We start from the raw sequence: 10,754 nt of genomic DNA, 5'->3' as shown, positions 1-10,754 counted from the left end.
CTGCCGGTCCCCGGAGCGGAGCCCCGCGGGTGCCGAGCGCGCCGTGCCCCGGGCGACGGCACCGGGAGCCCTCGGGGCGCTTCCTAGGGGGAGAACCGGCGGCTCCGCGCGGTACCGGCAGCATCGGGACGCATCGGGACACACGAGGTTCCGTGGTGCCGGTGGCACCGTTTATTGGTTATAAATACCGGACACAGCCCGGGCGCACCGGGGCCTGGGGTACCCGCTCCCGCAACGGCTGCGCTCTCCCGGGGGCTGGAAGGGACCGGGAGGCTCCGGGAACCTTCACGGACACCGCGCTCGTCCCGAGCCGCGCCCGAGCTCGGCTCCCCCCGGTCCCCACGTCCCGGCCATCCTAACCCGGGCTGCACCCCCCCAGGGGCGCTAACCGGGGCAGCAGCTGTCCCGGCTGTGCTGTCCTGCCCCATGCTCGCTCCAGCTGTGCTCAGCTGCCCTGCACTCCCTCCAGCTGTGCTCACCTCCCCGCATTCCAGCTGTGCTCACCTGCCCAAATTCCAGCTGTGCCACTCTCCCCATATTCCAGCTGTGCTCACCTGCCCCGTGCTTGCTCCAGCTGTGCTCGCCTCCTCCAATTCCAGCTGTGCTCGTCCCTCCACATTCCAGCTGTGCTCACCTCCCCAAATTCCAGCTGTGTTCACCTGCCCTGCACTCCCCCAGCTCTGCTCCCCCCCGCTCCCCCTATGCCTGCCATGCCCCAGGGGCCCTGCATCCGCAGCCCCCTGCCCACTGGGGGCTCTGGGGCTCTGCCCCCACACCCCTCCTGTTGCCCCCCAGCCTCCTCCAGACCTGCCCAGCCCCTGCACACCCTGCCCTGGCCACCTTCCCTGGGTGCCCACTCTACATCCCTACAACCCCTACGTTTTACTTTTTTTTTTCTTTCTTACAAAAATAAGATAAATTAAAATAAAATTAACCAATAAAATAAAAAAGAGAGATTAAATAATGCCCCGCATTAGCGAGAGACCTGTGGCAGTGGGTGCAGAGCCAGGCTTGGGGGCACGGCCCCACAGTGGGGCTGGGGTGGGGGGGGGTCCCAGCAGGGGTCTCATGGGTCGGGACAGCCCCGTGGCCACACAGCCAGGGAAGAAAGAGGCTGGGGCGAGGCAGAGGGGCCCCATGGCTCGTGTCCCCCTTGCACCCAGTTTGGGGGGGACCTGCCACCACTGCCCCCATCACCCCCCGGCTGCTCAGCGGGGCTGGTTCAGCAGCACCTCCAGCCAGCAGGGGCAGGAGGTGATGAACTGCCGGGAGTAGCAGGGCCCCCAGCCCTTGCCGAAGCTGATACGGACGCTGTGGGTGTCGCAGGGGCCGTCCCCGGGGTGCCGCCAGCCGGCCAAGCCCCCCGCCCGCTCGTAGTCGAACGCCTTCACCGAGTAGCCGGGCAGCACCTTGAGGACGGCGAGCCCACGGGCGCCAGGGGGGCCCAGCGTGGGGGAGCTGACGAAGATGGGGTGCTCGCTGCGGTTGTAGGCCCACACACTGCCCGGTTCCCGGCTCAGCAGCAGCCCGCGGCCGATCTTGCCCCGCGCGCGGCGCACGGCCTGGCTCCGGTGTGCTGCTGGCAGCTGGCCCAGGCAGAACCCGCTGCCCCGCGGCAGCTCGCAGAAGACGTTCACCGACGCCTCGTGCACGGCGTAGAGGCGGCCCACGCGCGTCCGGTGCTCCCAGTAGGCCAGTTTGCACCAGTAGCCGTCCCTAATGGTGCTCCGCGAGAGGCTGGTGTCTGTTGGGGGAGAGCAGAGACGTTGGTGCCGGGCAGAGCAGTGCCCGATGCCGCACGGGCACCTGGCGGCACAGGCCAAGGTGAAGCCTTGAGGGATGGGGGCAGAGTTTTTTATGCCCCCGGGTCATGCCCGGGGCATCCAGCTCCCACCGGGGCTGGCGGAGTGGACAAACGACCGCGGCACCCCGTGGCTGTCCCGCCAGGATGTCCCGGCAGTACGGCACGGCCGGCTCCGGTGCGGGACGTGAGTCAGCGGAGCTGCTGAGCGCCGGCACGTAGGCCCAGGGCAGCCCCAGGCATTGTCCCTGGGGGCCATGGGCTGCGGCGAGGGGGGGTCCCCGTCGTCGCGAGGGGAAGGTGGAGCCCTGCCATGGAGCGGCCTCGTGGCCAGCAGCCAGGCTGGAGCCGCGGCTTTGTGCGTCAAGGCACATTGTGTGTGTCCCCGTGGGCAGCGCTTCCTCCGGCGGGGAGTCCGGCACGGCCAAAAATAACAGGAGTGGCGCGGGAGGGGGCCGGGCCGAGGCTGGCTCCCCCGGCAGGAACCCCTCGTCCCGTTGCTGCCTCCCAGATCCGCTCCCCAATTTTGTGGCACCGCGTCGCTGCCCCTTACCGCGCCACTCCACGCGGTTGTAGCTGAACTCCAGGAGCTGGGGGTGCTCGGGCTCGGCCGGCCAGGAGGGGCTGAAGGACGACTTCGAGTAGGGGGGCGGAGGGGTCTCTGGGGGGACAAGGAACTGGGTGAGGAGCTGGGACATGCTCCCCAGGCCCCCAAAGCCCCCTGCCTCCCCAAAGCCCCCTCAACCCCCCCTCAGCCCACCCCAAGGACCAGATACTGGAGGGCAGCAGGGTGGGAAGGGGGGGCGAGGACGGGGGTCTGGGAGAGCGGGGGGGGCACTCACCAGGCACAGCCAGGCGGCTGAAGTGGTGGGGGTTGCAGCAGAGCGCAGCCGCGTCCCCGCAGCCCCCGCGGCCCCCGGCGCTCTGGCAGTAGGAGAGGTGCTTGAGCTCGTGGGGCTGGCGCAGGTCGGGCCAGCGGTACAGGCGGCAGAGCAGCACCTGGGGGGGCAGCGCCTGCTTGGCCCCCCGCGGGTCCCCCCGTGGCACCCAGACGCAGCCGGACTCCCAGGCGCCCCGGCTCTCCACCGCCTGCACCAGCAGCTCCAGCTCCTCGTCCTTCAGCTTCTTGAACAGGGCATGTGCCGCGGGTTTCAGGGCGCCGTGGCCGTCCTCGGGGCCGGGCGCCGCGCAGCGCTGCCTCCAGAGCCGCCTCACCAGCGCGGCACGACGCGAGCGGAACATGGGGCAGCAGCGACGAGCTGGGGGACAGGGACAGGCGTCACTCGCTGTGCCACACCGGGTCCCCCCCTCCTGCCCCAAGGGCAATGCTGTGCCCCTGGGGGCTGCCCCATCTGTCCCCCCGCTGGTCCCAGTGCACTCAGAGCTGCGGTGCCCTGCGTCGCTCTGTGCCAGGTCCCCAGGCTCACCTGGGGATGTGACCCCCACCCCCAAAAAATAAAAGCCCCGTGCAGGGCAGGCTGCCTGCCCCAAGGCAGGGACCCCCACTGGGCGAGGGGTCCCGGGGGAAGGGGTCTGACTCACGGTGGGCAGCGGAGCTGGGTGCGAGGAGCCGGGGCTGCGCGTGGGGCTGTGCTCTCGGGGCGGCCAGGACCGCTCTGCCCGCAGCGCGCCGCAGCCAGGACTTTTTCCTGTGCCGGGACTCTCTCCTCCCCCGGACCTCCCCGTTTGGGAAATTCATTGATTCGTGGCGTCCAGGCCTTGGGCTGAGCTGCGGCCGGGGCCAGGACGTGGCGGCAGCGGGGCAGGCGCCAGACGCGTGGGCCGTGGTGGGCAGGGATGCCCCGCTGCCCGCAGGGCTGCCGGAGCCAGGCTGTCTCCCCAGGCTGTCGGGCACGGCCAGGGGGGGTGGCGAGGAGCCCGGAGGGCACCGAGCACCGCGGCGACACATGGCTGCAAGGGAGGGGCCGTGCTGGCACAGCCCCGGGCACGTGGGCCGTGCTGGGAAAAGGGGGAGCAGCGGGGCGCAGCACCACGGCACCCTCTGCAAGCCCCCAACCCTGCCCGCAGCAACGAGACGGGGCCACAGGGGTGAGCCGAGCCCCCCCAGGCAGGGGTCCCCGCTGCCCCCCAGGTCCCCCCGGCTGTCCCTGCGGCCAGGCCCCCCCGCGGGCACTCCGCGAGGGTGGGAGCCCGCGCCACAACAAAGCAGCTAATGTAAACGGGACCCTTATCCCGCGCGGGGCCGCGCTTCCTGCTCCCAACTTCCCGCCGAGATAAGGGAGGCCGTGCTGGCGCCAGGCGCTCCCGCCGCGGCCGGGGTGAGCGGAGCTTCCCCTGCAGCAGGACAGGGCTGCAGGCAGCCCCTGCACCGGGGCCAGCCCGGCACCGCAGCGGCCCGGCACGCTCTGGGGCGCGGTGGGCTCAGGGGACCATGGGCAGCCCCCAGGGCCGCGGTGCCCCATGCATCCCGCGACCTTTGCTGCAGCTCCTGCCGGGCCCTCGGGGTACGTTTTGCTCCGGCGGCTTCCCGCTGGCTCTTGGCAGCGCTGGTGCCGGCCGGGCGTGCAGGGCCAGGGCAGGAAACAGCCTGGAGCGGGGACAAGCGGAGGCACTCTCTAAACAAGGGGCTGAGTCACAGCAGATAACCCGGCAGAGGGGGCAGCGGGGCCACGGCCCCCGGCACTGGCCCCCATCCACCAAGGGGGCTGGGGACCCTCAGGTGGGGGCGGTGGGTCCTGGCACCGCAGGGCAGGGATGTTGTAGAGGTCCTAGCTGGGCGCAGAGGGTGGAAGTTTTGGGGGTACAGTTGGGGGGACACGTGGGGACACCTCCCCAAGCACACGCAGCCAGTCACACACTGCTCAGGTTTATTGGGGTCTGGGTGGCGGGGGGGCCACGGGCTGGGCCAGGTCCTGGTGCTGGGGGTCCATCAGCTGCAGGCTGTGCAGGGCAGGGCAGAGCCATCACGGAGCCACAAAAAGTCCTGGGGAGGGGAGAGAGGCAAAGAGGGGTGAGGAACCCTGGGGGGCACCATGGTTGGGCACCCACAGCCTTCACCTTGCAAGCAGCATGGCTGGGACCCCCCAACCCATCACCCCCACCGGCACCAAAACCAGGGCCCCGCGCCCTATCCCCACCCTCAGAGCACCACAGCCGGACACCCAAACCCTTTCCCATCCCCAGGGACCACCAAGACCACATCCCCCCACCCCATCACCCCCTCAACACCACAGCCGGGCCCCCGCACCCCACCCGGAGCAGGGCTCCCCCAGTGCAACGGGCAGAGCCGGGCACTCACCGGGGCGCGGGGGTCCCGTGCCCTAATCCAGCAGCTCCCGGATGCACCAGCTGCACAGCAGGAGGTAGGCGCACTCCCGCAGCACCCGCAGCAGCCAGGAGCCGAGGCGCAGCCCCAGGGAATCGCCGTTGGGTCCTGGCAGTGCCACCGCCCTCACCGCTCGCCTCGGGGCGCCCGGCAGCCGTGCCGCCGCGCTGCGCAGGAGAGGCATGGCCGTGGGATCTGCAGCGAATGCAGGGTGACGGCGGGGAGGCAGCTGCGTGGCCACGAGGGCCCCGGGGCAAGTGCTGGAACCTGCTCCATTCTCTGCGCTTCAAAAGCCACCGCGGTGACGTGCACGGGGAGGGGGCACTGCCTGGGGACCCTTTTGTTTGGGCAGAGCCGGCCTCAGCCCCGCTTTGCGCTCCCACTGGAGCCCCGCAGGGCCTGGAGGGAGCAGCAGAGCCAAGCCCGCAGGAGGCGTGGAGCACAGGCTGAGCACAGCAGCTTTATTCAGAGCTGGCACTCGGTGCGTTGACGCAGCGCTGTCCCCGCGGGGACACCCGATGGAGACCCCGCAGGCAGCAATCTCAGCGCAGCTCCCCCGAGCACAGCCCACGGGCTCTCACTGCCGGGCCGTGCGCTCCTCCTCCTCGTTTTCCAGCTCGTAAGCGGGCCGGTAGCTCTCGCGGCCCCGGGCGTCGGTGTAGCGCAGCGCCGGGTTCTTGGTGGTGTTGGCCATGCTCCCCAGGGACGTGTAGCTGCGGAGGGACGATGAGGCTGCGGGCGGCCCCAGGAGCACGGCCCCACGCTCCGTCCTCCTCCGGCGGGGCATCGCCGTGCCAAGCAGCTCCCAGCACTCACCCCTTGTCGTAGAGGATGCAGTAGGGGACGAAGAGCTTGCGCAGGAACTCCCAGATGTCCCGGTACGTCCAGTCCTGCGAGCAGAATGGTGCAGGGATCGCTGCAGGCTGCCCACTTGCCCCCAGGGAAGCCAGCTCACCCTGGCCCGGAGCACACAGGGGGCAGCCAGCCCCCGTGGGAATCCACCACCCCCTGCCCACAGCCTCAAAGTGCGCCTGTCCCTCCCAGCACATCCCCAAATGTGACAAAAGCCACTGATGTGCCCTGCCTGCCAGCACCAGGCTGCAGTGAAGGGTGCCCGCAGCCAGGCAGCAGGGTGGGAGATGTCAAGAGGAGAGGGGAAATTGGGGAGAAAAGCCCCCAGGGATGAGGAAGGATGAATGCTGCTCCCTCCCCATCGCTTCAAGCAGCCCTGCCCCTGTCCCTCGCGCAGGCAGAGGCAGCTGAGGCAGCGCACCCACCAGCAAGGGGTTGACCCGCATGTACTGGGGCCAGTCGGGGTCCGTCATGCACATGGGCGTCAGGGTGCGCGAGTAGGGGTCCGTCCGCCGCGTGCCCATCAGGACAGCCTCCAGCTGCGGCTGCTGCTCCTTCAGGGCGACCAGGGCCTCCCGGATGGAGCCCTCCACGGTGCACAGCTGGACCTTGTACCTGGCGGGCAGGACGGGCAGCTGCCAGCCGGGCTGCGGGAGGCGCCGCTCGTCCCCTGCCCGGGGACCGGCCCCTCTCCGTCCCGTACCTCTGCACAGTCGCCTGGATGAACTGCTCCAGCTCAGGGAAGGGGGACACGGTGCGGATGTAGAGCACCTGCAGCTTCTCCTGCCTCTCCGGGTACCGCCTGCGGAGAGACCTGTCACTGAGGGGTCCCAGCGGATGGAGACTCGAGGCAGGGCAGCCACGCAGACCCCACCAGGTGGGCCCCAGAGATCCGCTCACTGCCCCAGAGGAGGGCAAAGGAGAGCCCCAGAGCCCCAGCCGAGGGCTGGGGGACCCCCGTGACCCTGCCCCAGGCTGTGCCGGGGCAGCCCCGCGGCTGGGTACCTCTCCAGGGCGGCATGGACAAGGTGCAGCAGGGCTGTGCAGTCCTTGCCTCCGTTGAAGCCGACGCAGAGCTGGGCCAGGCTGTAGCGGTCCAAAGCCTCCTCGATGGTCCGCAGTGCTGCTGCCACCTTCTGTCCCAGGGCCGAGCCTGCTGGGAGGGGACACTCGCTGCCTGCTGGCACCGCTGCCTGCCCAGGGCCACGCTGCCTCGGCTCAGCCCCAGGGCCCAGCTCCCTCCTGGGGGCTCGTTTTGCCCCCAAACAGCCTGGGACAGCACCCTGGGGCCGAGAGACTGACGGTGCTGACCCCCAGACCACCCTTCCCACTGCCCCGGCCCCTCGGGGCCTGCCCGGGCTATGGGGGCCGTGCGGGCGCAGCACGAGGGTCCGCACACCAGGTACCTGACTCCGCCAGGGCGTACACCTCGGTGGCCGCCAGCGACACGGGGTCCGTGACCAGCGGCACCACCACGCCGGGGGGCAGCTTGTCCAGCAGGAAGCGGTGCGCTTCCTCCAGCTGCTGCTCCGACTCCGAGTCCAGCGTCAGCTTCACCCGGTAGTAGTTGCTGGCCCAGTCCGGGTAGGAGCCCAGGCTCACGCGGCCCCGGAAGGCGGCGTCGGCCTGGTCCAGCACGGGCGCGATGAGCACCTCGTCGGCCGCCACGTAGACGGCCCGCGAGTGGAAGCGGGTGTGCTCGCTGCGGAACAGGTGGCCCAGCCCGTCCAGGGCGCGCTCCATCAGCGCGGGGATGCCGGGGAAGATGTAGACGTTGCGCACGCTGACCAGCGGGTACTTGAAGGCGCTGCCGGTGCGCCGGTCGGTGCCGTAGTGGAGGCGCGAGGACTCGGGGACCTGCGCCAGCTTCATGGCCGGGCGCCGCGCCTCCGTCTCGCCGAAGACCTCGCGCACCAGCGCCGCCAGCTCCGGGTGCGGGACCACGCGCTCACCGAACGCCTTGGCCACGGCCTCGAAGGTGACGTCGTCGTGCGTGGGGCCGACGCCGCCCGAGGTGAGCACGAAGGTGAAGCGGGAGGCGAAGGCGGCCACCTCCCCCGCGATGGCGTCCACCTCGTCGGGCACCACCGAGACGCGGGCCACGCGCACGCCCAGGGAGCGCAGCCGCCGGCACATGAAGAACGAGTTGGTGTCCTGAGTGTGGCCCTGCGGGGGTGTGCCCGTTACACCGGGAATGTGCCCAGTACACCGGGAATGTGCCCAGTAGGTACATTGGGTACATGCCCGGTACACTGGGAGCATGCCCAGAACACCGGGAACGTGCCCGGTACACTGGGAATGTGCCCGGTATGCTGGGAGCACGCCCGGTAGGTACATTGGGTACATGCCCGGTACACTGGGAGCACACCCAGTACATCGGGATCACGAGCCTTACACCCGGAATGTGTCCGGTACACCGGGAGCAGTCCCGGTACACTGGGAATGTGCCCAGTACACCAGGAGCATAGCCGGTACGTATACTGGGTACATGCCCGGTACACCGGGACCATGACCCTTACACCGGGAACACGTCCGGTACACTGGAAGCGCGCCCGTTACACTGGGAACATGACCCTTATACTACCGGGAATGTGCCCGGTACACCGGGAGCATGCCCAGTACACCGGGCACATGCCTCTTACACCGGGATCACGACCCTTACACCGGGCACACGCCCGTTACCCCGGGTACATTCCCGTTACCCCGGGATCGTGACCCTTACACCGGGAGCGCCCCCGCCCCGTCCCCTCCGGTATCCCCCCCAGCCCCCGGTTCCCGGCCGCACCTTGAGGATCTCGTCCCCGATGACGATGATCCCGGCGGTGGCGGCGGGCCCCGGCCCGGCCATGGTACGGGAGGCCGAGTCCCGGCGGGCCCGCAGCAGGGCCCGCAGCCGCGCCCCCCCCCCCGCCGCCGCCACCCGCATGGGCCCGGCCCCGGTGCACCGGGCAAGGCCGCGCCGCCTCCCCGCGCTCTGATTGGCTGGAGGGGGTGTACGTCACGGGGCGCTGCGAGCTCTGATTGGCTGAGGGGAGACGGAACCATGGCTGCGGGGCGGGGGGGACCGTCCCCCCCCCTCCTCGGGGACTTGGGCCCGCCCAGCCCTGCGGCGGGTGCCCCTCCCCCGCCTCCCCCGGGCACCGGGACCCCCCCCGCCCCCTCCTCCCCCCCCAAACGGGCACCGGGAGCCCCCCACCTCCCCCAGCCCTCCCCGGGAAAGGCAATGCCCCCCCGGGAAGCCCCCCCGGGGCACTGGGGGCACACCGGCAGCTGCTCCCGGTACCGGGACCCCCCTCCCGTCCCCCCCCCCCGGTACACCGGCAGCACACGGCAGTTCCCAAACGTCCTTTATTGAAGCTTTGGAGATCCCCAACCCCGCAGCATGGGGCCGAGCCGCCACGGCTGCCCCGACGGCACCGTCGGTCACGGGCATCCTGCGGCTCGGCCCCGGCCGGGCAGGGCGAGACCCCCCCCGAGGGGGGGGGGGGGCACGGGGCCGCCGGGCGGGCACGTGGGGGGGCTCCTGGGGGCCGGGGGTACGGGAGAGGAGCAGGAAGGTGCTTCGGTGGCCCGGCCGGCAGCGGCGCCGTTCACTTCTCCGGCTTCTTGGGCAGCGGCCGTCGGAAGAGGAGGATGTGCGGCTCTGCGGGGAGGGAGCGTGAGGGGAGCGTGAGCGGCGCGGCCGGCCCGGGGCACACAGTCCCGGGGCAGCCCCCGCGGGCCTCACCTGGCTCGTGGATCATGTAGTGCACCCAGCCCTGGCTCTGCTGCACGCCCAGGTTGCGCCACTCCGACTCGGACATCAGGTGGGTCTTGGGCACCAGCTTGGCGATGTCCTTGGGCAGCATCACGTGCCTGCGGTGCCCGCAGGGGGGGGCTCACACCGGGCCGGCGGGGGGGCACGGCCGTCCCCGGGGCTCCCCCCCCATCCCTCCGGGGCTCCTCAGCCACCCCTGGGGCTCCCCTGCCGCTCTGAACCCCCCCCCATATCCACCCCCAACCCCCGGGGCTCCTCCCGTTTCCCCCCCCCGCCCCCGGGGCTCCCCCCGGTCCCTCCCCACCCCCGGGGCTCCTCCCGTTTCCCCCCCCCCCAGCCCTGGGGCTCTCCCCCTGCTCTCCCCCTGCCCTCCCCCTTCCCCGGGGCTCCCCCCGGTACCCCCCCCACCTTCCCCGTTGCTCCCCCGCCGCCCCAGGCGCCCCCCACCCCTCCCCTACCCCCGGGGCTGCCCCCCCATCCCTCCCCTGTCCCCCTCCCTCCCTCCCTCCGGTGCTCCCCCACCGCCCCCGGGACCCCTCCGCCGCCCCCATCCCCATCCCATCCGCCCCCCCCCGGTTCTCCCCCACCGCCCCCCTCCCACCCCGCCCCCCCTCCCGGTGCCCCTCTCCCTCAGGGGGCGGCGTTACCGGCGGCCGTTACCCGCCCCGCCCCCTCCACCCCCCCCTATCTCTTCCCCGGTTTTTCCCCGGTTTCCCGGCGCCCCCCCGCCCCCTCCACTCACCGGTACTCGAACTCCTCGTCGTCGTACTTATCCGAGTAGTAAATCTGCTTGTGCGCCATGACCGCCCGCCGCGGGCCGCCCCCTTCCCGGCAGCCCCCGCCGCGCCCCTCGCCTCTCCTCGCCTCAGCCTCTCCTCGCCTCAGCGCCCCGCCGGGCCGTTGGCCTCCCCCCGCCCCCCCCCGCCTCGCGCCGCTTTCAAACGCCGCCGCCCCGCGCTCCCATTGGCCCGCGGCGTCTGGGCGGGCGGCGAGGCTCGGCATCTGATTGGCTGAGACGCGCGACGCCCCGCCCCTCTCTTCCCCTCCGCGCGGCTCCC

The 10,754-nt window shown here is 71.3% G+C and overlaps 3 protein-coding genes across 4 annotated transcripts; all 3 read right to left on the bottom strand.

Moving 5' to 3' along the window:
* Window positions 1-148: 148 nt before the first annotated feature.
* On the bottom strand, window positions 149-3,498 carry LOC137845733 (mothers against decapentaplegic homolog 6-like). Its single transcript, XM_068663168.1, has 4 exons — window positions 3,344-3,498; window positions 2,644-3,060; window positions 2,355-2,462; window positions 149-1,744 (listed from the first exon to the last, which is right to left on the bottom strand). The coding sequence occupies exons 2-4, from the start codon at window positions 3,041-3,043 to the stop codon at window positions 1,209-1,211; spliced, it is 1,044 nt and encodes a 347-aa protein (XP_068519269.1). The 5' UTR covers window positions 3,044-3,060; window positions 3,344-3,498; the 3' UTR covers window positions 149-1,208.
* A 2,029-nt stretch (window positions 3,499-5,527) lies between these two features.
* Window positions 5,528-8,910, bottom strand: FLAD1 (flavin adenine dinucleotide synthetase 1). 2 transcript variants are annotated; one of them, XM_068663159.1, is made up of 7 exons: window positions 8,725-8,910; window positions 7,346-8,105; window positions 6,945-7,095; window positions 6,643-6,741; window positions 6,365-6,554; window positions 5,904-5,977; window positions 5,528-5,800 (listed from the first exon to the last, which is right to left on the bottom strand). In XM_068663159.1, exons 1-7 carry the CDS (start codon window positions 8,863-8,865, stop codon window positions 5,665-5,667), a joined length of 1,551 nt encoding a protein of 516 aa, XP_068519260.1. In that variant the 5' UTR covers window positions 8,866-8,910; the 3' UTR covers window positions 5,528-5,664. The 2 variants fall into 2 exon arrangements, with proteins under 2 accessions (XP_068519260.1, XP_068519261.1); XM_068663160.1 differs by having other exon boundaries at window positions 6,945-7,092; window positions 8,725-8,908.
* A 363-nt stretch (window positions 8,911-9,273) lies between these two features.
* Window positions 9,274-10,615, bottom strand: CKS1B (CDC28 protein kinase regulatory subunit 1B). The gene is made up of 3 exons (XM_068662676.1): window positions 10,439-10,615; window positions 9,667-9,794; window positions 9,274-9,582 (listed from the first exon to the last, which is right to left on the bottom strand). Exons 1-3 carry the CDS (start codon window positions 10,495-10,497, stop codon window positions 9,530-9,532), a joined length of 240 nt encoding a protein of 79 aa, XP_068518777.1. The 5' UTR covers window positions 10,498-10,615; the 3' UTR covers window positions 9,274-9,529.
* Between the last annotated feature and the right edge of the window lie 139 nt (window positions 10,616-10,754).

Source organism: Anas acuta, chromosome 28 (genome assembly GCF_963932015.1).
Source record: "Anas acuta chromosome 28, bAnaAcu1.1, whole genome shotgun sequence".
Classification (NCBI taxonomy): domain Eukaryota; kingdom Metazoa; phylum Chordata; class Aves; order Anseriformes; family Anatidae; genus Anas; species Anas acuta.
The sequence above is the reverse complement of the archived record's forward strand: the minus strand, read 5'-3'. Positions and strand labels throughout refer to the sequence as shown.